A 23,776-nucleotide genomic window follows, 5' to 3' on the forward strand; every position below is an offset into this window, starting at 1 on the left:
TCCTTTTTTATACTTTCTCTACTCATATATGTAGGTATAAACAATACACAGTATTGTTTAGCCAGTTTAAAAACTTCTAATAAATGGTGTCACACTCCACATCTCCTGCAGCTTGCTTTTTTCTCACCCAGTATTGCGTTTCTGAGTTTTATCCATGTGGATACATTCATCTTTAGTTAAGTGGTTCAAGGTTTAAAATGACAGATTCCTGATTTCTAGAATTAAATCAGAATTTCCACGGAGTGGGACATGAGCCTCAGAACTTTTCACAGGTACAGTGAGTTGAGGCTCACAACGCTCCAGGGTTAGTTTTATGGCTTACATTGGGGTCCAGTGTATGACATGTCCCACTGTCGACTTGTTTTCCCAGATTTCAGCCTTACAAACAGCGCTGCAGGGAACAGTCTTATACTAGTCTTCCTGGGCACACAGCATGAGTTTCTCTAGAGTGTGCTTCTAAGGGTAGAATTGCCAGGTGTGCACGTCTTTAGCTTGATGAGATATTGTCAAATTGTTCTGCAAAACTTTAAATTTTTTAAGCGACCCACCAGCAGTGGTAACTTGAGAATGATGTTATTTCTTTTTATAATGTAGCCAGGCTGATGGCAAGGTGATGAAGTCTCATGAACGAGACAAAATCTCGGCCATGCCCAGTATTTTGTTAGACACCCCAACCCCAGCATGTCCAGAATTGCACTACTGGCCCCCGGCTCCCAGCTGCAAAGCCAGCTCAGAGCCTTCCCCTCCCAGGGTGGTGGCCTCTCCCCCGCTGCTCCAGGGGTCTTTGTGGCTCCTGTCTGCACATTCTGTCAGGAGACCCCTTGTCTTCAGGGTGCGTCAGTCCAGCTCTCCCCTCCCGCCCGTCTCTCGATGGGATTGCTGAGCGCACTCCCACAAGGCTTCCCGACTTCTGCCCCGCCCCCTACGCCCAGTTGTCAGTAATGCGGCCAGAACGATGCTTTTCAAACCCAAGTCAGATGCCAGCCTTCTGGCCAAAAGCTCCACGGCCCCCATTTCACTGGGGCTAAAAGCCAGAGCTCTTACAGGCGCCCGCAGGGCGCTCTGGCCCGTCGCTTCTCCAGGCTGCCCGGCCCCCTCTCCGGCTCACTGGCTCCAGCCGCTGGCCGCGCTCCTGCTTCAGCCTCTTCTCTTCCGCGTGCTTCCAGTCTTTCCCGGTGAGGCCTGCCTCCATCTCCTGACCTCCTTTCTCTGGTCTCTCTCCTCTCCCCATAGACTTTATCACCGGGACCACTCTCTGTGCTGTATAATTTACTTCTTTGTTACAGTATTTATTTCCTGTCTTAATTGAATGTAAGCTCCAGGGAACAGGGATCTTGTCTGTTTGTTCGAACGGAAGGCTGACTGAATTTATTTCTGAGAAGAAAGGAAGAATTTGGAGCCTCAAGATGAGGGTTGGGCGTGGAGAGGAGGTGAGGTTGAGGCCTCCGGGGGTGGTGGGCAGTTGGCGGGAGGACGTGTCTCGGTGTGTGCGTGGGCCTGTCCGGTGGGCAGTGGGACCTGTGGGTCTGGAGCGGGTGGGGGGGGTGGGCAGCTTGTCTTGAGGGTGTTTCTGGTTGCTTCCGGAGAGCACCAGCTGTCAGCGGGCGCTGGGGCCGGCCCACCCCGGAAGTACAGAGCTGTTTGCAGGCAGGCCTGAGGTTCACAGCTGACGTGAGACGTGGCTTCACTGATATTTCAAGCACTGTTGTGTACAGAAGCGAGTCCTGCCATTTCCGGTGCTCTGTCTTGTGCAGGTGTGACTACCAGCCCACGTGTCACAGTCGGGAAACAGTGCGCACTGTGACCCTCATGTCACGTAGGGAGGACCCAATTATGTTTTCTTTGAGATTATGTACCCAGGGTGTGTCCGCATAATATTTCCTTGGCAAATCAGATGTGAATTTCATGAGTTTGTGCCACCTACAAATAAAGGACTTTAGCAAGATAAGATTATACTTTTAATCTGTGCTGAGTGAGACCACATGTGCCCCTGTTCTTAAGAAATACAGCATTGTTCTGAATGTTTAACATTTAATTTAAACATATTAGTTATTAGAAAATGTTGATTGTGGTTACTTATTTTTAATTAAACCTTTTAGTTCGAGATCATTGTAGATTCACATGGAATTGAAATAATACAGAGATCCTTTGTGTCCTTTACCCAGTTCCGTCCGTTAGTAACATCTTGCAAAACTAAAGTAAAATATCACAACCAGGAAGTTGATATTGGTACAGTTAAGATCCAGGTTTCCATCTCCACAAGGATCCCCTGGTTGTCCTTTTATAGCCACACCCACTCCCATTCTTATCCCCTGGCAACCACCAATCTGTTCTACATATCTGTAATTTTGTTATCTCAAGAATGTTCTGTAAATGGGATCAGGTAGTATGTAACCTTTCAGGATTGGCTTTTTCACCCAGCAGAGCTCTTTGGAGATCCCTCCAGGTTGTTGTGTGTACGATAGTTTCTTTTTATACAGAGTGGTGTTCCATGGAATGGGTGTGCCACTGTGAGTTTAATCATTTACCACTGAAGGACATCTGGGTTGTTTCCAGGTTTTGGTGATTATCAATAAAGCTGCTACAAACATTCATGGACAGGTTTTTGTGTGAACATAGGTCTTCATTTCTTGAGGTAAATGCCCAAGAGTGTAATCCCTGGGTTGTCTTGTAGTTTCATGTTTGGTTTTTAAAGAAACTGCCAAACTGTTTTGCAGAGTGGCTGTACATTCCCCCCAATATGCGCCAGTTTCTCAACATCTTCTCTAGCATTTGGTGTTGTCACTTTCTCCTTTTAGCCATTCTCTTAGGTGTATAATCATATTGTGATTTTAATCAGCATTTCCTGAATGGCTGGTGATGTTGAATACCTTTTCTTGTGCTAATTTGCCTCTGTATACCCTCTGACACTGTGGGGATGTGGCTGGCAGGGGTGAAAGTCCCTACCTGGTGTTCTCTGGGCAACACGTGGCGGGTGCTGGAGCCTTATTGCTGCCTGCGTGGTGGGCGTGGGGGCCACAGTTGTTTCTGTTTGGCTGGAGTAGAGTGGTTATTGGCTGCTCTCCCACTGTTGATTCTGCCTTGTTAGGCTCCCCTTTCCTGGAGCCATGGCTGGAGAGGGCAGACTTTCGGTGCGCTTTTAAATTCTTTCTGTACTCCTTGGTGTTTCTGGCTGGGCTTCTTCAGCTCCATGTTTAGGATGTCAGGGGCAAACAGAGACCCGAGAGAGCTCAGTGCCTTGTCATTCCTCAGGCCCTCTTCTCTCCACCCTTCAGAGCCTTTGCATATTTTTTTATATCTAAGTCCAGGGTTTTAGCTGTACTTAGCCAGAGGAATAAGGAAAAGTATGTCTAACCATCTTCCCGGAATCAGAAGTCTGCTGTTACTCTTATTATTTTTGGATCTGTGAAATCTGATGACCCAGGCTGCATGTCTGCCCTGCCTGCTTGCCCTGCTTGTGGTGGCCTTTGGCCCATCCCCGGCTCAGGGCCTCACAATTACTACTGCTAAGGTGGTTTGGCTTGGCCTGTAGTCCCAGCATGACAAAGTTTGCAGGATCTCGATCTTTTTGTCATTTAAGGTCTCGTTTACAAATGAGAGGCACATCCAAGTCCGTGGTGAGGAATTGCTGGACAGGACCTCGCTGGTGAATCACGGACCGCCCTTGTCGTCGTCCCCCAGATCGTATTTCTCCACCCTCTATTTTGAGCCCTTGGGAAGCCTGGTTGGAGTGGGGGGGGGCAGCGGTCGGGTGACTCAGTGAGGTGTCCGTGTCATCCTTGCACTGATCCTGCCGGCCAGTATTCCTGTCAAAGAGGAAACAGTGCACCCGACGCTGCCTGTTCCGAGTGAGCCCAGGAGAACTCCTGGCGACTGCCGGTTCCTTCCCTGCATTCAGCCCCTCCATTCCTGGCATCGCTCACGTGGTAGTCTTGCCTGGAATCCAGGTGGGGACCCGCTGTTGGGTAGAGGTCAGGAGCCAGGCCTGAGCCAGCCTGCCCAGAGTCCCGGCCCCCTGCTTCGTTACTTGTGGGACTTGGGGCAAGTCACTCGGCAGGCCTCAGTTTCCTCTCCTGATACCTCCTCCATCGCGTGGTGGGGAAGCTGGGACAAGCAGACACCTGTCAACACCTAGCAGATTTCCCAGCATTGCCAAGTGCCCGGCCAGGGGAGCCGCTGCTGACGTCCTCTTGGTTGCTTCCCTGTCCTGTCCGCTCCTGTGTGTGTAACTCAAGTGTCCACCTTCTCCATCGAGACATCATATCTGTGTGTTTCCAGCATGTCTCCTTTTTCTCCTTGATTTCTCAAAGATCACTGCCTGGGGTTTAGTAACCTCCCCGGCTAATTCTTCCCAGGATATTGGAAGATATTTGTCTGACTTGGGTGTCTTAGACTCATTTAGAGTAGCTAGCATTTTCTTATATTTCCAGGAAGATCATTTCTATGAAAGGATGGGAACAAAAATTAATAAGGAAAAAATATAGAACTTAAAAAGTTCTTTTTTTGTTTTTAGCATATATTATAAACTTAAGGCTTTATTTTTAAAATAATTATAATTAATACATGCACATGGTAAAGAGCTCAAAAGGATGAAAAGGTATAAAGTAAGTTTCCCAGTCCCTCAGAGATCCCCTCCCCGAGGTGACTAAGTTACTTTTTCCTGTACACCCAGACTATTCCTGCAGTTTGTTTTGAGCACTTAACAGTATATCTTAGAGGCTGATCCCTGTGAGGGCATGAAGAGTAAGTAGCTTCAGTCTGTTGAGGGCTGTGTAGGCTCCCGATACGTGAAGGTGCCGTGATTTATGTCGCCAGCGTCCTGCCAGCCATACCTTGATCAGTATTTCAGTTGTTCCTTTTGTCTTTACAGTGAACCTTCCTGAATTACCTCGTATACACTCTGTGTCAGTGCTCATGAAGACATATTTGTAGAAGCACTATTGCTAAGATGAAGATGTATATTTTAAAGTTCACTAGATTTCACCAAATGTTCTCTGTAGGAGTTTATTTATTTACACCTCAGTGTATGAGACTCAACAGAGCAGGTTATCAAACTTGTGTAGGTAAAAAATAGGTATCTTGTAATTTTAATTTGCATTTGTCTTATGAGTAAGGCTGACCACTTTTCCTGTGTTTAAGATCTGTCCACTATTTTAATATAGCTCTGCCAGTCTCTCATGTTTATGTATACACTTCTGTCTTCTTTTGCCTCTCTCTTGTACATTTAGTTTTCTAAACAGACTTTATCCAAGGGTCTGGGTAGCTATGCCATTTGTCTTTTTTTTCTTTTGGTGCGGGGTGCTGTGTTGGGTCTTCGTTGCTGCACACAGTTTCCTCTAGCTGCGGCGGGCGGGGTCTGCTCTTCGTCGCGGTGCGCGGGTTTCGCATCGCGGTGGCTTCTCTTGTTGCGGAGCACGGGCTCTAGGCGTGCGGGCTTCAGTAGCAGCACGCGGGCTCAGTAGTTGTGGCACGTGGGCCCTAAAGTTCACGGGCTTCAGTAGTTGGGGCACCTGGGCTCAGTGGTTGCTGTGCGCAGGCTCTAGGGTGCGTGAGTTGTAGGTTGCGCGGGCTTCAGTAGTTGCAGCACATGGGCTGTAGAGCGCAGGCTCAGTAGTTGTGGTGCATGGGCTTAGTTGCTCCGCGGCCTGTGGGATCTTCCCGGCCCAGGGCTCGAACCCGTGTCCCCTGCATTGGCAGGTGGATTCTTAACAACTGCGCCACCAGGGAAGTCCCTGCCATTTTTCTTTTGATTCAGTTACATGGTTAGTTTTATTCCAAGTTCTATATTCTTTTTACTGAAGTATAGCACACATATGGAAAAGTGTACCGATTATATCATCTACAGGTTGACGAATGTTCTGGATCAAGGGACAGAACGTTAGCAGCCTCCAGTAGCTCTCTTTTGTACCCTTCTCCCCAAAAGCAACTCCTGGAAGCAGCTAGCTTCTAACCCTATAGATTAGTTTTACTTTTTTTTTTAACTTTGTATATGCATAATGAACTTATATGAGTAGTATATATATATTTGTGTGTCTGGCTCCTTTCAGCATTGTAAAACTCATCGCATTATTGCATGTAGCAGCAGGTGGTTCATTCTCATTGTTCTGCAGTATTCCATTGTACTAACACATTATAGGTTATTTATCCACTTTACCCATGCAGGGCATTTGGGTTGTGTCTTGTACGGGCCCCTTAAGAGTAGTGATGCCATGAAGTCCTTGTCTGTGTCTCGACGAGAAGGAGATATGTTTGTATTTCTGTTGGGCCGATGGGTGGAATTGCTGAGCCGTAGGGTGACTGTACCAAATTGCATTCCCACCAGCACCGCCTGAGAGTTCCTGTTGCTCTGCGTCATCGCCAACGCTCCATACTGTCTTTTGACACTGAGCGCTTTTCTTAGCTCAGCCACCGTGCAAGGTGTACCACATGGGGGGTTTAATTTCTACTTCCCAGATGACTAATCAAGTTGGGCACCTTTTCGTGTCCCTTATTGGCCACTTGTGATAAAACTGTTGTGAGATAACTGTTGAAGTCTTTTGTCCATTTTCCTGTTAGTTGGTCTGCTTCTCTTCTTACTGATTTTTAAGTTTTTCTGCCTCAGGAGGATTCCAGCAAGTGTCTAAGAATTCAGATCTGTTTATTGTGCTTCTGGCCTCCTCAGAGGATCATGTGAGAAATACTTCCAGTGTTTTCTCTGCTCTTCCACTGGGCTATCCTTTCTGTTTCATGCATGTTCTGACTTCAGGGTGTGTGGGGTGCTTTCACTCTTGAGTTTGTGGGTTTCCACATGGCTGTCTGTCTTCTCGCCCCATCGTATTCCTCTGCTCCATCCCTTAGTACCACGTCTGCTTATTCCAGTCGTGGACCTGGCCCGCTGCATCTCTGTGCTGTCGCTGATCTGTCCTAAGTTCACGTTATTACCCTACTTTTAATTTGCATTTACCTTCTAAGTTCATTTAGTTGTGTGAACTGTTTCTTACCATACAAATTTGCTTGAAAAATATAGAGTATCTTTTAGTCTCTAAAGTCTTTTCTGTGTGAAGGCTAGGTTTTGGAGATAGTTCTAGCTTTTTCGCACCATTCCTTGGTTTCTAGGAGTTACAGTATTGGCTGCAGCCCAAACAAAGGGACACTCTTATTATTCCTTAGGGCATCTCCCCTGAATCCTGCCTTCTTCCTGCCTTGGACTCATCCAACACCTGCTTTTCTCCTGGGTCCTGTCCTGCCCGCTGTGTCTCCAAAACCAAGGGGTTCAGTAGGAAGTCCCGTCCAAGGCTTCTCTCTCAGAAACAGCCTCCCATTTCCCTTCCTCCTGAGGAGACCCTCCCAGCCTCACCTCTCCCATGAAGCTTCCCCAGGGCTGGAAGGCTCTTGAGGAGCTTGCAGGCGACCAAAGGGAGGAGGAGCCTCCAAGGGAATGGAGTGATGACCTGTCTTGTGGACAACTAAGAAATACGGATTCTGTCTCCAGGTGGCAGGGCGTGGTCGGAGGGAAGCAGAGATTGATTTTTATTTGATGGGCGTCTTCTGTGATGATTCTCATGATCGGGAGGTGGACTCCTGGCACCAGAATGGTCTCAGGGAGATGCTGTCCACGTGAAGAGCCATCTTTTAGTTCCATTAAAGAGAAAATGCCCTAAGATCAGGACCCAGAGCCTGAAGTAGCACCGAGAGTAATGGTGGTGGGGTGTTTACATACGAGGCGCTGTTCTCAGCACCTTACGTGGTCCCTGCCCCACACCTCACAGCACCGCTAGGATGTGACAGCACCATTAATAGCCCCAGTTTTCAGGTGAGCAAGTGGAGGCACAGGCAGCTGCTCCAGGTTACACATCTCGCAGGGCTTCAGGCCAGGGGTGTGTTGGGCCCCCTGCTGGGTCCTGTGCACATTTGGCCCCGTTCAGTCCCGTGACAACCCTGGCAGGTGACTTCTAACACCTCTCCTTTTCCAGAAGGGGAACGTTTCCCAAACAGTCAGTGGCCAGGTGGGATTCTGTCTGAGGTATCTTCAAACAGGCACAAGAGTTTAAAAAAAGAAGGCTGAAAACCAGGTTCCTGGACATTCATCTGTTGGTCAAGATCTAAAATAGGATGGGCATAAAAAATCTCATTGTTCTCTTCTGTAGATATCATAGTAACTCCTAATAAATCCCTGAGTTACGCAAAATAAATGTATTATCTTTCTGTAACTGTATTTATTATGCTCATAAAAATGTTCAAGTATGAAAACTCACCCTGGAGTGAATAATAAAGAAGTGTTTGCTGAGATCTTATAGACATACAGTTGCTGATGAGAATTCCTTCTGCACCGACCCCAGGCCACTGGCAGTTGCCAGGCTGCCATGGCCTTCCCTGACCACCCAGTCCAGAGCGCCCACCAGCCCCCTTGCACACGACCCGCTTCCTGTCAGTGCCTGAAATTGTTTTGTGGTTTGTCTGTCTCTCCCCAGTGCAAGTTCTGTGTGAGTAGGAACCTTGCCTGTCATGGCCTTGGGAGCCCATGTCCAGAGCAGACACTTGGCCGGCGTCTGCTGGGAGGGTGGGGTACAGCCGCCTGCCGTGCTCTCCAGGAGTGAAAGAGCAGCTCCCGCCACCCGACCCCAGGAGGGCGCGGCTGCTCCAGGCCTCTGTGTTCCGTCTTTCCGTCTCCCCGCACCCTCTCCTAGGCTTATTACCTCTCTTACACCCAGCCTGATCCCTACGTGGAGTTATCGTGGTCACCCAGTCGTGGAAGAATGAACAGCACCGTGCATTTGTGACCCAGTTCTGTTTACCCCCTTCTGTGATTAAGCTTTGTAGGTAGTTTATGGAAATCACGGAAGAGATAATCTATAAAATACTGTTTCTAAATTTTCTGAGCCAGAAACATGATCATCTAATAACTTAAGTTGGGTATTCCTAAATTGGATCTTTCTAATATAAATTAAAGCTCTAAAATGGGCAAACATCCAAAAGTTAAATAACGTATTTTATTGGTGAATCCATGAGGAAGCAGACATTTTCCTAACACTGCTGGTGGGGATGCAAGATGGTCCAAACCCCCTGGAGGGAAATTTGGCAATAGCAGCAAAATTACGTATGCATTTATTCTTTGTCAGGGCAGTTCTACTTCTAGGAATTTATTCCGAAAATACCCCAGTAAAAAAAGGAAAAGATCCACGTAAAGGCTGTTCATTGTGCCGCTGTTTGAAATAGCAAAGGATTTTCAGTAACGTAGACCTTCCGTGAATAGGGACTGGTTGAACAGACTCTGGTGCTTCTATGCAGTGGAGCACTGGGCAGCCGTGCGAAGAATAAGGAATCGCGGTCTTTTGCTAAGGAGTGATGGCCAGGATGTGTGCAGCTGACCCTTGAACAGCGCAGAGGTCAGGGGCCCTGACCCTCCGTGCAGTTGGAAATCCAGGTGTAATTTATAATCGGCCCTCCTTTGCCGCGGTTCTTCCCTAGCCATGGTTCACATCTGTGGATTTAGCCAACCACGTGTCATGGAGTATTTGCCGTTGGAAAAAACCTGCACGTAAGTGGACCCTTGCAGTTCGAACCTGTGCTGTTCAAGGGCCAAGTGTGATTAAATTAAAAAAGCAGAGAGTGGACAGAGGGTCTGTGGTATGCTACTGTATTGAAAAGAGAGACTATGAATATATACATGTATTTGCATGTGTCTTACAAATGGGAGGATAAACCATACTTCTACTTATTTATGTTTAAAGCTGCCTTTAGGGAAGGGAGGGAACTAAGATGAGGGGACACACATAAAATCAATGCCTTATTTTGTCAATTTGACTTTGGAACCATGTAGCTATTTTACAGCATTATAAAAAAAATTAGGTAAAAGGTTTTGACTTTAAAAAATTTTGATAGACATTGTCAAATTTTTCACTAAAAGGTTTATACTCTGTTTCCCTCCTATGAGTACTTGAGGAGAACTCTTTTCTCTCACACCTTTTCCAACACTGGATTATCTATCGTCTCTAAGAACTGTGCCAATCTGATAGGTGAAAAATAGTTCGCTGTTTTCATTTGTGTTCCCCAGTGATGAGAGTGATTAAGCATCTTTTCATTCCTTTATTAACCATTTTGTATTTCTTTTGTGAAATGCAAGTTCATAGCCTTTTTTCCTATTGATTTATAAAAAACTCTATATGTTATAGATATAATTTTCATTTGTTGATTATTACCAGGTTCATCACCTCATTTCTAGTTAAATTGTTCAGGCCTGACTGTAGTAGCTAGTTGTTGTTCCGTTGTCATACAGTAAAAGGTTTTTTTAAAAGAACATTTATGTATGATATGCTTGAAATGCACAGGAAATGCCTACAGTAACTGTGGATCAGACTTCTCTAAACTGTTCAAGTGCTAGGTGTCAGCTTATGAGCTCTTTGGAGCAATGGAAACTGTGTTTTCTTTTCCTTTAAAAAAAATTGCCGGTACTTTCCTGGTGGCGCAGTGGTTAAGAATCCGCCTGCCAGTGCAGGGGACCCGGGTTCAAGCCCTGGTCCGGGAAGGTCCCACATGCCGCGGAGCAACTAAGCCCGTGCGCCACAACTACTGAGCCTGCGCTCTAGAGCCCACGAGCCACAACTACTGAGCCCATGCGCCACAACTACCGAAGCCCGTGCGCCTAGAACCCGTGCTCCACAACAAAGAGAAGCCACCGCAATGAGAAGCCCGTGCACTGCAAGGAAGAGTAGCCCCTGCTTGCTGCAACTAGAGAAAGTCCACATGCAGCAATGAAGAGCCAACGCAGCAATAAATAAATGAATAAATAAATAAAATTGCCTACGGCTGATTACCGTGTCTCAGTAGTAGATAGTTGGTAAATGTCCACTTAAGTTGATTTTGGTGAATCTGTAATCTAAATTTGATTGTCTTTTTGGTTTGAGATTGTTCTTGACTTTTAATGACCCATGATAACCATCTTTATGTTCTGTTCAATTGAATACCTGAATGAAACAGTACTTTTTCATGAAAAAAGAAAGTATATAGTGAAGGTAGGTTTTTAAAAAGTTTTCATAGTTGCTAGCGTTTGTCTTCTGCTCGTGGACATGTTTCATGTTTCTTGTTTCTTTCTCCAGGTCATCACTCCATGTAGGAAACTCATCCTATGTGCAGATAACAGAAAAGAGATGGAAGACTGGATCGCAGCACTGAAGACGGTCCAGAGCAGGGAGCACTTTGAGGTTAGGGGAGGAAGCCCTCCCCCCTTGTTGCCCTCCCCCTTGTATTCTGCCATCTGAACGTCCCCCACGCTGGGCCGTTACGGTCTGGAGCTCACTTTCTCAGCGTGCTCCTTGCAAACTTAAGGCTTGTTGCTCATCTTTGGGCCATCGGGCAGTGACATTGTCTGATTTCTTATTGAATCTTGTCCAAGTTACCATGTTTAGGGAGGTCAGAGGGGTGCCTCATCTTTGCCATCTCTGTTCTTTGTTTACAGCCTACCCAGTACAGCATGGACCACTTCTCAGGGATGCACAACTGGTACGCCTGCTCCCACGCGAGGCCCACCTACTGCAATGTGTGCCGAGAGGCTCTGTCTGGGGTCACGTCCCACGGACTGTCCTGTGAAGGTACGAACGATGTGTTTCCCGCTGGGAAAGGTGGCCTGAGGTTTGACATGACAAAGCCTTAGGAATCCAAGCACAGTCACCTCAGGTCAGTCAGGCGTCGGGTGGCTTGTATGACTCCACCCTTGTTTACTTTGCGTACTCAGGAGTCTTTGATAAATTATTATTTGTAGTAACGGAACAAAATAAAAAGAAGGGAATTGGTAGTAATGAGACACAAAGAGGAAACATAGAGGACACAGGGAAAAAGGAGTTAAAGTATCTCTCAGCCCCTCTCTGGGTAAATGGTCCTCCAGATGTAGAGGACAGGGGCACTGGGCTTGGGCAGGAGCAGAGAGAGGTGAACCGTGGCCCCGGGCCCAGTTCCCACCTGCCGCCTGATGTCGTACAGCCTGTGAGCTTAAGAATGGTTTTTACAATTTTAAAAGGTTGAAAAATATCAAAAGAAGGCAACTGTTTTGTGATGCAGAAAATCCCGTGAAACTTAAATTTCAGTGTCCGTACGTGAGGTGTGGCCACGGCGGCCCTTGTGCTGCGGGGACAGAGCCGAACGGTTGGCCCGCGGAGCCCGAGCTGCTTTGTCTCTGGCCCTTCACAGAAAGTCTGCCACCCCCCGGCCAGGCTGGACGCCTGGTCTCCCCGTGAGCGGTCTCTGCACGCATCCTGGTGGTTTCGTTTATGAGTAAACTAACCATATATGTTGGTTCCCAACTTTCCCAGGAGAGCAGGGCAGTTCACCCCAGACCATGGCCTCAGCTCCGAGGGTTAACGTGTTCATTCTCTCACAGTGTGTAAGTTTAAGGCCCACAAACGCTGTGCTGTGCGTGCGACCAGTAACTGCAAGTGGACCACGCTGGCCTCCATCGGGAAGGACATCATCGAGGACGAGGACGGGGTATGCCCGGGGACCCTGCACGGCCCTCCTAGCACCGGGGCGAGAGGCACCCCCCGCCACCTCCCGCCTGTGCTCAGGTCTCTTTCTTGAGGAGAGTGAGGGCAGGGTTTCCTTTGGTTGGTTACGCTGGTGTCCGGGGGCCCCGAGCTCTGTCCTGTCCCTGTGAGCTGTGGATGCCGGCAGGGGAGCAGTGGGACGGACAGGGCTCTGTAGACCCCGCCCCACCCCCTCGTGGAGTTCATTTTGGAGCATTTTTGCCCGAGGGTCCCCTTGGCCCGCGTGGGGGCTGTGAGGACACCCCCGGTGCATGTCTCTGTGTGGCTTGCAGATCGCCATGCCTCACCAGTGGCTGGAGGGGAACCTGCCCGTGAGCGCCAAGTGCACGGTGTGCGACAAGACCTGCGGCAGCGTGCTGCGTCTGCAGGACTGGCGCTGCCTCTGGTGCAAGGCCATGGTGAGCGAGCGCAGCCGCTGGGCAAATGCCAGATGGGCACAGGCCGGCCGGGTCCGAGAGCACGGCTCCTGCGGCGGCAGGGCTGGGGAGAGCTCTGGGGTGCGGGAGGGAGGCCGGCGCCCCCTGTGACGAGCGGGTCCATGTTCCAGGTGCACACGGCGTGTAAAGAATCCTTACTGACCAAGTGCCCGCTGGGCCTGTGCAAAGTGTCGGTCATCCCGCCCACCGCTCTCAACAGCATCGATTCCGATGGTGGGTACCACACGCTCTCCCGTCTCAGCCGTTTCCTCGTGCTTCCTTCTCCAGGCCTTCTCCCCTCCCCTGCTCTGGAATTGGTTATGTCAGTGATTTTGAGATGCGCTCGGGAAGAGGTCAGGCCCAGCCACTGGGGGGAGAGGAGAGGAGGTGATGAACAGTGTCCTGGCAGCTGGGCTGCTGGGCACCTTGGACTCAAGGCCAGGACCTTACTTGAAGGTGGTGGGTCCATCGGCTGTTGAGTAGAAACCGAGTCCAAGATGCTTCTCCGTCTTTGACGTGGGCTGTCCGTCAACTAGGCTCGTCTAGTAGCTGATATTAATTACACACTCTTCCGCGTCTGCGCTCGCTTGTCCAGATGGTACATGATGACGCATATTAACAAGTGTTGGTAGGAACTTGGGAACCGGGGCACGTGTCTCAGGAAGTCACCTCTGCTAGATTGAGAGCAGTGTCTGACATTTAGAGTCCTGCAAAGGTGAGGTCAGACCAGATGAGGACTCACTTCCCTCTACACGGGGGATGGCGTTGTGGAAACATGTGGATTAATCTCTTGCTGGTTTCCGGGGCGTGTATGTGTAAGTTATAGGTCCCATGGGGGTGTCTACTTGGTACACGGTTGAGGGCGCCCTGATGTCTCTCGTGGCTTTCAGATTTTCTTGTGTCCTTTTCCGTCCTCACACCCAGGCTTCTGGAAGGCCACGTGTCCTCCATCCTGCACGAGTCCATTGTTGGTCTTCGTCAATTCAAAAAGTGGGGACAACCAGGGTGTGAAATTCCTCAGAAGATTCAAGCAGCTGCTGAACCCTGCCCAGGTCTTTGACCTCATGAATGGAGGACCACACCTTGGGTAGGAAGCTTGTAAAATATATCTTTCTTGGAGTTTAAAAACTGTTTGAAGAAAATGCATGCTTATTTAAAGATTCAAAGATACAGAAAATTTTAAATAGGAAATAAAAGTTACCCTTCCCAAATTCCACTGGCAGAGGTGTCCACTCTGAATGTTTCATAGAGTTGTGTGTCCTTCCAGCTTTCCAGTGCGTGTTTCAGTCGTGTGCACACACAGACTTTGAAACTAGGTGGGGGCCTAGGTTACCTGTCCTTGTGTGGTGTGCTTTTTACGGGTGTCAGCCGACAGCAGTGTGGATGTGTTCTGATGTCAGTAGTTGCAGATCTGCCTCATTTTTTTGAATGGCTGCTTAGTATTGAGTAGGAAGCTTTTCTCCAGTGAGGCCAAAAGGGAGATTTTTCATTTTAGAAGGCACTTGAGTTTCCTTAAGTTGCAGGTGCCGTGACGTGCAGATGTGCAAGGCTCCGTGTATCTGGCAAAGTAAGAGACCTGACGTGTGTTTTCTAGTTTTGTACAGTCCAGAGGTTTGTGGACAACGTTGGCTTTTGTAACTTCTGGCATTTGAGCCAACTCCTTCCTCGTTTGGAAGCACCGGCTCTAGGTGGGAGCCCCGCAAGCCCCCTGGCTCGTGAGGGAGGCGGAGCAGGATGTTTGCAGTGGGCAGTGCCCGCGGAGCCTGCTCTCTGGAGCGTGTGTGCTCCTGGGAGGCTCCCGGGAGGGTGTTGGTTTTGGAGCTGGTGCTCCTGTGACCTGAGCCTGGGTCTGGTTGGAGAGACCTGCTGTTGGAGAAGGGTCACCGGCGGCAGCTCTCGAGCTTCTTTCCTTGGTGGCAGCACCCCCTTCCCTCGAGGGACCCTGGAGGTACCCTGCGGGGACGCACCAGACAGGCGCAGGCCACTGCTCCCCGAGGCGCCAGGGATGTTGGAGGAATGCCCCGAAGGGGTGTTGGGCAGGGCGGGCTGCACAGTAGGACCGCGGAATGAGCACGTGTTCATTTGGAGAAGCATGCAAGCCCCACAGCTCGTAGTAGGCGTTAAGGACGAGACAGGATTACTCAGGTGCAGACCCGCAGAGGTGCGGTGCGCTTGGCTTAGACAGGTCCCGTTTCTGGGAAGCGGCCTTGCTCTCACACCGTTCCTAAGAAAACTTAGAGATACGGCTTCGTTTTCCTGATTCCTGGCCTTGACGTGTCCCCTCTTCTGCAGAGAGCGGGAGGCCTGAGGGAGGTCAGTGTTCTTAAAGGACACGTGTGGCTGCCACTCGCCCAGCCTGAAGGTCAGGTGCAGCCTGGCCCCTCTGTTACGGCCCGAGTTCCCTGTCACCTGCTCCTGTTTGTTGTCTGAGGCCTTCCCCCCCCCACCCCCCCGCTTGGACTGTGCTGGATGCAAAGCCCGGCCAAGGGGGCGCCCTGCCTGCCGGGGACGGGCACGGACGGACAGTCCAGGCCCAAGACAGGCCATCTGTCTCATTGGCAGCGTGGTGTGCAGGTTCTTTGGGAACCAGGAGAAGGGGCTTATGAGTCAGATGGGGGTCTCAGTTTCCCCTCCGAGCTAGCGTTTGAGGAGAGTTCGTGGCAATGGGGAGGGAGGCAGGGAGCCCGCTAGGCAGAGGCGGGGCTGTGTGCAGAGGTGCGGACACATGGTGGCAGCTCCCGGCCAGGGAGGCCCTTGGGGGCCGCTGAGAGGTTTGAACCTCTCCTGGGAGCAAGCGGCCCCTTCCAGAGCCGGACACCCAACGACACTGGTTTTGGCAAGATGAGGCTGGTAGCACGAATTGGAGGCATCTTGAAGGAGACGGGAGGCAGGTAGGAGGCTCCTGGAGGCATTACAAGAGTGGATGACGGGGCCTGCCCGGTAACTGGGTTGGTGGTGGTGCTGCCTTTCTCTGAGGAAGGAACCGTCGGTCGAGGAGGCGCCCGTGCGACACCGAGTGGCACGTTCTGGTAGACAAGGGCAGGTGTTGTCCTTCAGGAGAGCCGAGGGATCATCGTCAGGGTCATTCAGGGTCATCAGCATCTGTGTCGTCCCTGAAGCCAAGACGAGGATAAGGCCACCCAGGAAGTGGCTGGGGAGTGAACGGAAGGCTGCAGGGTGTCCTGGGAGGGACACTGCGAGGGAGGGGCAGGGTGACCAAGAGGAGCACAGGGGAGCTGGAGTCACGAGGGGAGCGGGGTGGTCACCTGGGCGGGCGGAGTGGCCCAGAGGACAGGAACAGCGTGGGCAGGATCCTGCAGCCCGGGGCTCCTGAAGACGCGTGTGAGGCTGGCCGCGTGTGGGGGCGGTGGGCGGGCGGGGGGCTGAGGGGTGCTGGCCTTTGCTCTCAGGCGCCTGGCGGCCCCCAGTGGGTGGAGCCTGAGCACGGCCGGCTCTGGCCTCCAAGAGGCTTTTTCGCGGGAGGGGCCGCAGGGTCGGCCTTGAGGAGCACAGATGGGGTCCCCCAGCCCCAGGCTGACTGGCCGTCGGCTATCTGTCCCTTAGAATGGGCCTCATTTCATTGACGTTCTGTTTTCTCTGCAGCCTACGCTTGTTCCAGAAGTTTGATACGTTCCGGATTCTGGTTTGCGGTGGAGATGGCAGTGTTGGTTGGGTCCTGTCTGAAATCGACAGCCTCAACCTTCACAAACAGGTACCTGGGTGTGGAGGGGCCGGCCCCATGGGAGAGCGATGCCACCGTTACAGAGAGGCTGTGTCATCTCGGGGGGCGCTCCTCGTCCCCTTGGGGTGGTCTTGGAGGGAAGAGCAGGTAGCTTGATGGTGTCATGGGCCCAGGGACCCAAAAGAAAGAACACTTCCATCCCCGCAGGTCCCAGGCACGGGCAGATCTGGGTGCGGCTCCTTATTGGGTAGTGATGTCGTCTACTGCCTGATGCCTCCTGCTGGTGAGCAGGGCTCAGAAGTATACTTGAACTTCAGGTCAGAGTAGGGTTGTTTTTTAAGTGTTGATTTATTTTCTGCTCCAGCTCCCTCACACCCCGGCCCCCAATAATTAACCACTGCTAACATTTCAGTGACTATCCTTCAGACCTCTGTCTATCAAAATGTATATAGTACAGTGTGCAATGCAGTTTTCATTTAAATGGACTCATGGTACCCTTACAGTATATTGTGTAGTGTCAGTTTTTAATCAACACATCGTGGGCACCTCTCGATCCATCAGTTTAAATGGAGGCCCGTGTGATGGTTTTCCGCTGGGCAGGGCTGCGCCAGCCCTGGATTTAGCTCATCTCCCCCCATTGATGGACACTCAGATTGCTTCATAATGACAGAGCTGGTGAAAGCCATGTGTACAATGTCCCAATTATGTTCTCTTTTGAAGAACACCCAAATTTAAATTTTGGTACTATTGCCAGACTGCTCTCCAGTTTATATTCCTAACGCTCATAAAGCTGTCTTTTCGCATATGCTGCCCATTGTACATCTTAAGGCTTTTGCCCAACTTAGTAGACAAAAAATGGTATGTTTCATTTTTATTTCTTTAATACTGGTGAAGTCAAGCATATCCTCAATTAACTATGAATTTTTAAATGAATCGTCTGTTCATGTTTTTTTTTTAACCTAATATTCTATTGGGGTATTTACCTTTTTAAAAACTGATTTCTAAGGATTATTGTTATATTAGGGATGTAAACTCCTTGTTGCCCATAGTTTTCCTCATTTGTCACTTGTCCTTCAACACGTTGGTGGTCTTTGTAGGCGGGGTGGACCTTTTGCGGTCAGCGTCTAGCTCCTGGAATGACGTTGGAGAGGGGACGCCGCCGGGTGTGCAAGTAACTGCTCACCTCTAGGGAGGCCAGTTGCGCGGGAAAGAGAGCACTGCCCCCTAGTGGTGAAGTTAGAGCAGTACACTTAGGTCCAATTTTAGGTTCACTTCCAGGATTGTTACGAAGATCGTTATCACAAGTCAGGAAGACAGGTTTTCATGCATTCAGCTGAGTTCAGGGAGCATTCATTTCCTTTGGCTTCTCTGTGGCCCGTGATCCTACCCGACATCCAAGCCGGAGAGCTGACGATAGTTCTTGAGCCTTCCCTCACCCTCCCTCCTCCGCTCCGGTTAACCTGCCACCCTGGAGTGTCCAGCACAGCAGTGTGTGCTGCTGAGCACGTCTGGCTGGCCCCGGGCTCCATCTGTCCACTCCTCGAGGGGGGCCTTCCCCTCGGGCTGTTCTGCTCACGCACCTCCTTGAGCCCCTCGGGCCGCGCCGGTCCCCGCTGGTCCCCGCCTCCCCGAGGACCTTCCTTGGGGCGGCTCTGCTCCTGCACCCTTGCTGAGCGCTCCCCGGTGGCTCCTTGGCTTAGGAGAAGGTCCCGACTCAGAGTGAGGCCCCAGTTTGGCTCCTTCTTCCTCCTCTGCTTCTCTGACTGCTCTCTTCTCACTGCCCTCCCCATCTGAGCTCTGACTTGGCGGGGGGGTCACCTCTCCCAGAACGCCGCTGTCCCTTCACCGTGCTGCTTGCTCCTTTCCTTTAAGGCTCCCGGAAGCCGGCACCGGGTCCCCCTAGTGCTGGGGCTTCCTTGTCCTCACCTGCTCTGTCCAGCTTGCTGCCCCTGGCAGAGTGGAGGGCCTCCCTCAGTGGCCGCGGCAGGTGACCACAGGCTGTGCCGTGCTTAGGGGGGACCAGGGACCCTCCCCCACCCTGCGTGTCGGGCTCGGAGGTCAAAGGCTCTTGGGCAGCTGGTGTTTGGGGAGCTTCCTAAGCACTGAACTGACGAGGTGGGGTTTCCACGGGGGGCTCTGGGTGGGAATTCCAGGTGGAGGGCGGGGCCTGAGCAGTGCAGGGGGTCTCTGGGGAGTGACAGGCGGAGGGGTGCAGGCCGAGTGCCAGGGTGTGTTCCAGTTTGACGGTCAGACTGGAGGTCCTGGCGCCTGTCTTGATAGGACTTAAAGCCGTGGAAGGTGCTGTGAGGGGAGGGAAGGTGTTAGTGAGGTGCTGTAGAGGGCGGAGAAGCAGGCGGAGGGGAGTCATATAGACTGATTCTTCAGGGTTCGGATACTCAGCAGTCAGCACTGTGGCCATAGCTGTGAAGGTGGGAATGTAGATCAGGGAGGTTTTAGAGGATTGATTGTCAGATGTGGCGGCAGGTGAGAAGCAGGCCTGTGGGTGGGAGAGGAATTTTCTGTCAGATTAGAGAGACATCTGTCCTGCCTAGTGGCTCTGCCCGAAACGCGAGCACCACACCGGGTGAGATCAGACGTCACACCTTGTAGGTGAAAAGGAGGGTGTTTGACGCCGTGTCTTCCCCCCGTGTCTCAGTGTCAGCTGGGAGTGCTGCCCCTCGGCACAGGGAATGACCTGGCTCGCGTGTTAGGCTGGGGCTCGGCCTGTGACGACGACACCCAGCTCCCACAGATCTTGGAGAAGCTGGAAAGAGCCAGCACCAAGATGCTGGACAGGTGAGTGGACCGCACGAGTCCCCTTGACTAGGTGTTCTCAACCCAGGGTCCCTGGAAACCATAGGCCCTCTGCAGTTACTTGTAAAAATTCGGCCTGAGCAGGAATCCTTGTTTCTGGTGGGCTTTATCTGGCGATCAGATTATGAAAGAGCTGACGAGCAGAACAGGTTGGCACTGTGCCCTCGCGTGGTCAGGTCTCACCAGCCAGGCCCGATCCTCTGGGCCGTTAGAGAAGGTGGCCCTGTCCCCTTTGGCCTTTGCAGCCTCGTCTGATACCTGTCAGCAGAGTCTTGCAATAAGGAAGACTTATTGCACAGTTGAGTAATCCCGTGTTCCCAGAAGAATCTTAAGTTTTGGACAACTCTCCTCTGTGTGTTTAGAAATAACTTGGGCGTTCTTCTCGAGCGAGCTGCTCTTAGTGCCGAGCTCACGTATGAAAGCCCCTGACCACAGCCTGTGGGACTTGGTATTGCTGAAACGCTCGTATTCTGTCTTAGGCTCCTGCGCTGCAACGAGCAGGTGTGATCTTGAACCCTCTCCAGCTGCCTCTACCGTTTCTTCTCTATTGAAGGGAGGCCTACGTGCCTTTGGAGGCTGTGAAATGCTCAGCCCCGCGGGAGAGCTGGCTGCTGGCTGAGTGATTTTAGCTCTGAAGAGGGGGAGCCCATTTTCCCAGAAGCAGCATTATGGGTTGCCTTTCACCTCCTTCAGTGGAGCTGCAGTGTCCAACGGGTTGTGACCTCTGTTCTCAGCTAATTGAGGAGCCAGGTTAGGGACACGGGAGTCGAGATAAAGGCTTACAAATGAAGTTAGGGTTGTCGTAAGAACAAGCCCCCAGGCCACGAGTCGGGGAGGTGGGAGAGGCACGGGGGCTGCCTGGGGGCTCGAGCCGACCTGCTGAGAGCTCCTTTGTGTGTGCAGGTGGAGCGTCATGGCCTACGAGACCAAACTCCCCCGGCCGGCCTCCTCTTCCACTGTCACCGAAGACTTGAGTGAGGGCTCCGAGGTATTTCCAGTTGCCCTACCGCGTGCTCACACTGCCCTCCTCACCACTTTGGGGCCCTCCCTCCACCTCAGGCGTCCTCCCCGAGGTTAGACCCGCGCAGGTGCAGGGCCAGCCGAGGCGGAGCTGCGGCCTGTGGACTCTGCCCCACAGGATTGGTGGTCGTCTGGGGGCTTCCTGGGGTGTCGCCAGATGTGGGGTCCTCTGTGACGATGGTCCCCTAGGACTTGCCGCCCCCCTGCTGCCAGTGCCCCCGCCCAGCCCAGGCTCCCACTCTGGGTACGCCTCCTCCACGTCCCACCCTTGCAGTTGGTCTGTGCTAGTTCAGTGTGCAGCTCTTCTTTTCACCTTACGGTGGTTTTTGTGATCGGTGGTTCCCTCAGGGCCCAGACTGGCGCAGTGCTGGGCGCCCAGCTGCGCTCACCCCACTGGGCGAGCTGGCTGCTGGCTGAGCAGGAGAGAGGGCTCTGCCAGGGCCCGTCTGCCCCTCAGGAGGGTCAAGGGCAGCAGCTGGCAAACTACAGCCCCCCAGGCCACACCGGCCTGGGCTGCCGTGACCTGGCCTGTGAGCAGAGAATGGTTTGCGCGTTTTAAGAGAGGGAGCGTACGTACGTATACAAAGCCTAAGTATTTATTCTCCGGCCAGTAGTGAAGTTGGCCGACCCTGGGCCAAGGCCTAAAGAGAGGGCTCGTCCCACAGGGTGAGCGACCCCAGTTCCGCAGGCAGGGGTGAGCGGGGAAGGGGGTGATTTCTATCGAGAGGTGGAGAGGGGCCCGGGCCGAGTTCCAGCCGGGCAGAGAAATGCGAGCGGAGCCTCAGCTGAGGACCCTGCCTGCCGCCTGTGCTGCTGAGGAGGACGCGGGATTCAGGACTCCAGCCCAGCACAGGCTGGCGGTGTTGAATCTCCGAAGAAGGCAGCACGAGCCATTCACGAGGTTTTATCGCCGTGTTCTTTTGAAGCTTTTGAAATCTGTCGGATTAGCGTGAAGTGAGCTGGGGCTGGCCGGCAGGGCGGGGGCGTGCGTGGAGCTCACCGGGCTCCGTCGTGGGGCTGACAGTCGCCCGCCCTGTTTGGGGCAATGGCAGGTGCAGCAGATCCTCTTCTATGAAGACTCGGTCGCGGCCCATCTCTCTAAGATCCTGACCTCCGACCAGCACTCGGTGGTGATCTCATCGGCCAAGTGAGTGCCCGGCGGCCTCGGGGGAGCCAGGGTCCCAGCCGGGACTGTTTCTCTAGAAGCCTCTTCCCGCGTTCCCCCCACAGAGTGCTCTGCGAGACCGTGAAGGACTTCGTGGCTCGGGTGGGGAAGGCCTACGAGAAGACCACCGAGAGCTCGGAGGAGTCGGAGGTCATGGCCAAGAAGGTGCGTCCTGGGCGCCTGGGGTGGGTGTCGGGGCAGAGCCGCAGCCCCTCCACTCCCTCCTCTGTTCCCCGCCCAGTGCTCTGTCCTGAAAGAGAAGCTGGATTCTCTCCTCAAGACCCTGGATGACGAGTCCCAGGCCTCGTCCTCTCTGCCCACGCCGCCCCCCACCATCGCCGAGGAGGTGGAAGACGGGGAGGGGGCGGGCAGCAGCTGTGGCTCCGGCTCCACCGGGGACCGCGCCGTGGGGTCGGCCTGCCCAGCCCGGCCGCAGATATTCCGTCCTCGGGAGCAGCTCATGCTGAGAGCCAACAGCCTGAAGAAGGCGATTCGCCAGATCATAGAGCACACAGAGAAAGGTAGCCGGGCTCTGGATGCCGCGGGGCTTTCTGCAGGCCAGCACCGGGCGCTCCCAGTTTCCCCCCGAACGTGGCGCGAGACCCAGAGGGACCCACCGTGTAGGCCAGAGCCACTCTGGACCGCCTGACGCAGGCCAGCGCCTCCTTCCTCAGGGCCTGTGCCCGATGGAAAGACACTGAGCGGACGGCAGAGCCGAGAGGGCGCCCCCAGCTGGTGGAAGGGTGCCTCGCGCGGGCACACGCGGGGAGCGTGGTGGGGGACCCACTCCCTGGAAGCGTCCTCACCTGCGGCAGCGCTGCCAGACCTCGGGCGCAGCCTGGCCTTGTCCGCTTAGAGGTGGGACTGTCCCCAGGGGCGGGGGGTCCGAGGAGAGCCTCGGTGCTGAGATCTGAGGTGCTCTGAGGACACCCGCGGAGGACGGCCCATGCCCAGCAGGGAGGCGGGCCCGGGCCAGAGGTGGGGGAGAGGCTGTAGGACGATTTGACGGACGGAGAGGTGAGGATGGGGTCGGAGGCCGGGTGAGCCGGGGCGGTGCTCAGAGACGGGGGGACACCTGACCGCAGGAGCGCGGGCGGCTGCCCTCCGCCCCCCATTCTGCCAGCGCGTGGGCGGGCGCGTGGGCGGGTCCGCTGCGAGTCTCTTTCTGCCTCAGGTCTGACTTCTGATGCCAGAACCCCCGCCCGGCCGCCCGCCCCCACCAGCCCCCAGCTCAGGGTCCCACCCCCGTGCGTCCTGTTGAGCATCCGCGGGTGTCTGGGGGAGCGGGTGTCCCGCAGGGGAGGTGCCTTCCCCCGGGTCTAACTCGGGGTGTGCCTGCGGTGCTGGGCGACGCTGATGATTGTAAGGGACGGGGCGGCGGGAGTCCACCGGCTGTGGGAACGCGAGGGGGGCCCGGGGCCAGCGGGCGCTCAGCCCCCAGGGGCCCTGCCTCTGCCTGGGGCACCCCCCAACCCCGCCGCTGCCTGTCGGGGGGTTTCCGGGGTGCCGCTCAGCACCCCTTATGCAAACCGGGACGTAAGGGGATGGGGGCTGAGTGCCGTCCACTCCAGAACAGGCGGGGCTCAGCAGCACGCTGAGGGTGGGGACCCCCAAACCCAGGGTGGAGAGGGGCTCCAGGGGCCCCCCCGCTCTGGAGGTGCTTGTGGATGGGCAGCTTCTAGAGCCTTCCTTGTGACCTCCAAACTGGCCGCAGGGCCGTAGCTGTCCGGCTGGGGGGCGGGCGGGGGGTGGGATGGGGCCTGGGGTGGTGGGTTGGTTTGTAACAGTTGTGCGTTTGTACAGTCACTTTTCTCACTGGTAGCATTTTTGCCCACTACCATCCTTTCTTTCTTCCCCTCCTTAATTTTGCTTCTGCCTCTTTTGTTGGCAAACATGACTTCAGCCTTTCACTCCTGACATGTGATATTTCAGTTTCTCTGGGGTTTGTCAGAGGGCCTGGGGACCACGCCTGAACTCGGGTTAAAGGAGAAGAAAACTTCCAATAAAAAGATGTAAAACTACTCTCTACCTCTGGCCGGGCCCAGCCTGTCGCGCCCTGGCCGCGGTGGGGCAGCCTGTGACGATTTATTTCAGTTTTTGCAGGACATTTAGGTATTGAAAGGGAGGGGGGGGAAAAAAAGAGCATAAAAATAAAAAAAAAAGT

The 23,776-nt window shown here is 53.1% G+C and overlaps 1 protein-coding gene across 7 annotated transcripts in view; it reads left to right on the forward strand.

Annotated features, from left to right (window-relative positions):
- The window catches only part of DGKD (diacylglycerol kinase delta), a 110,712-nt gene that overhangs the window by 63,846 nt on the left and 23,090 nt on the right, over window positions 1–23,776 (forward strand). For all 7 annotated transcript variants that reach the window (XR_014265066.1, XM_082466276.1, XM_082466274.1 and 4 more), the window contains 12 exons: window positions 11,076–11,180; window positions 11,435–11,567; window positions 12,353–12,459; window positions 12,788–12,913; window positions 13,063–13,165; window positions 13,856–14,018; window positions 16,535–16,643; window positions 19,270–19,409; window positions 20,331–20,415; window positions 21,500–21,594; window positions 21,678–21,777; window positions 21,854–22,133. Coding sequence is in view for 6 of the 7 variants with exons in the window: in XM_082466276.1 (XP_082322402.1) it covers window positions 11,076–11,180; window positions 11,435–11,567; window positions 12,353–12,459; window positions 12,788–12,913; window positions 13,063–13,165; window positions 13,856–14,018; window positions 16,535–16,643; window positions 19,270–19,409; window positions 20,331–20,415; window positions 21,500–21,594; window positions 21,678–21,777; window positions 21,854–22,133 (1,546 nt within the window). In the remaining variant the exon portion in view is untranslated. The remainder of the gene's footprint in view (window positions 1–11,075; window positions 11,181–11,434; window positions 11,568–12,352; window positions 12,460–12,787; window positions 12,914–13,062; window positions 13,166–13,855; window positions 14,019–16,534; window positions 16,644–19,269; window positions 19,410–20,330; window positions 20,416–21,499; window positions 21,595–21,677; window positions 21,778–21,853; window positions 22,134–23,776) is intronic.

Source organism: Balaenoptera physalus (assembly GCF_965194825.1).
Source record: "Balaenoptera physalus genome assembly, chromosome: 6".
In the NCBI taxonomy this organism is placed as follows: domain Eukaryota; kingdom Metazoa; phylum Chordata; class Mammalia; order Artiodactyla; family Balaenopteridae; genus Balaenoptera; species Balaenoptera physalus.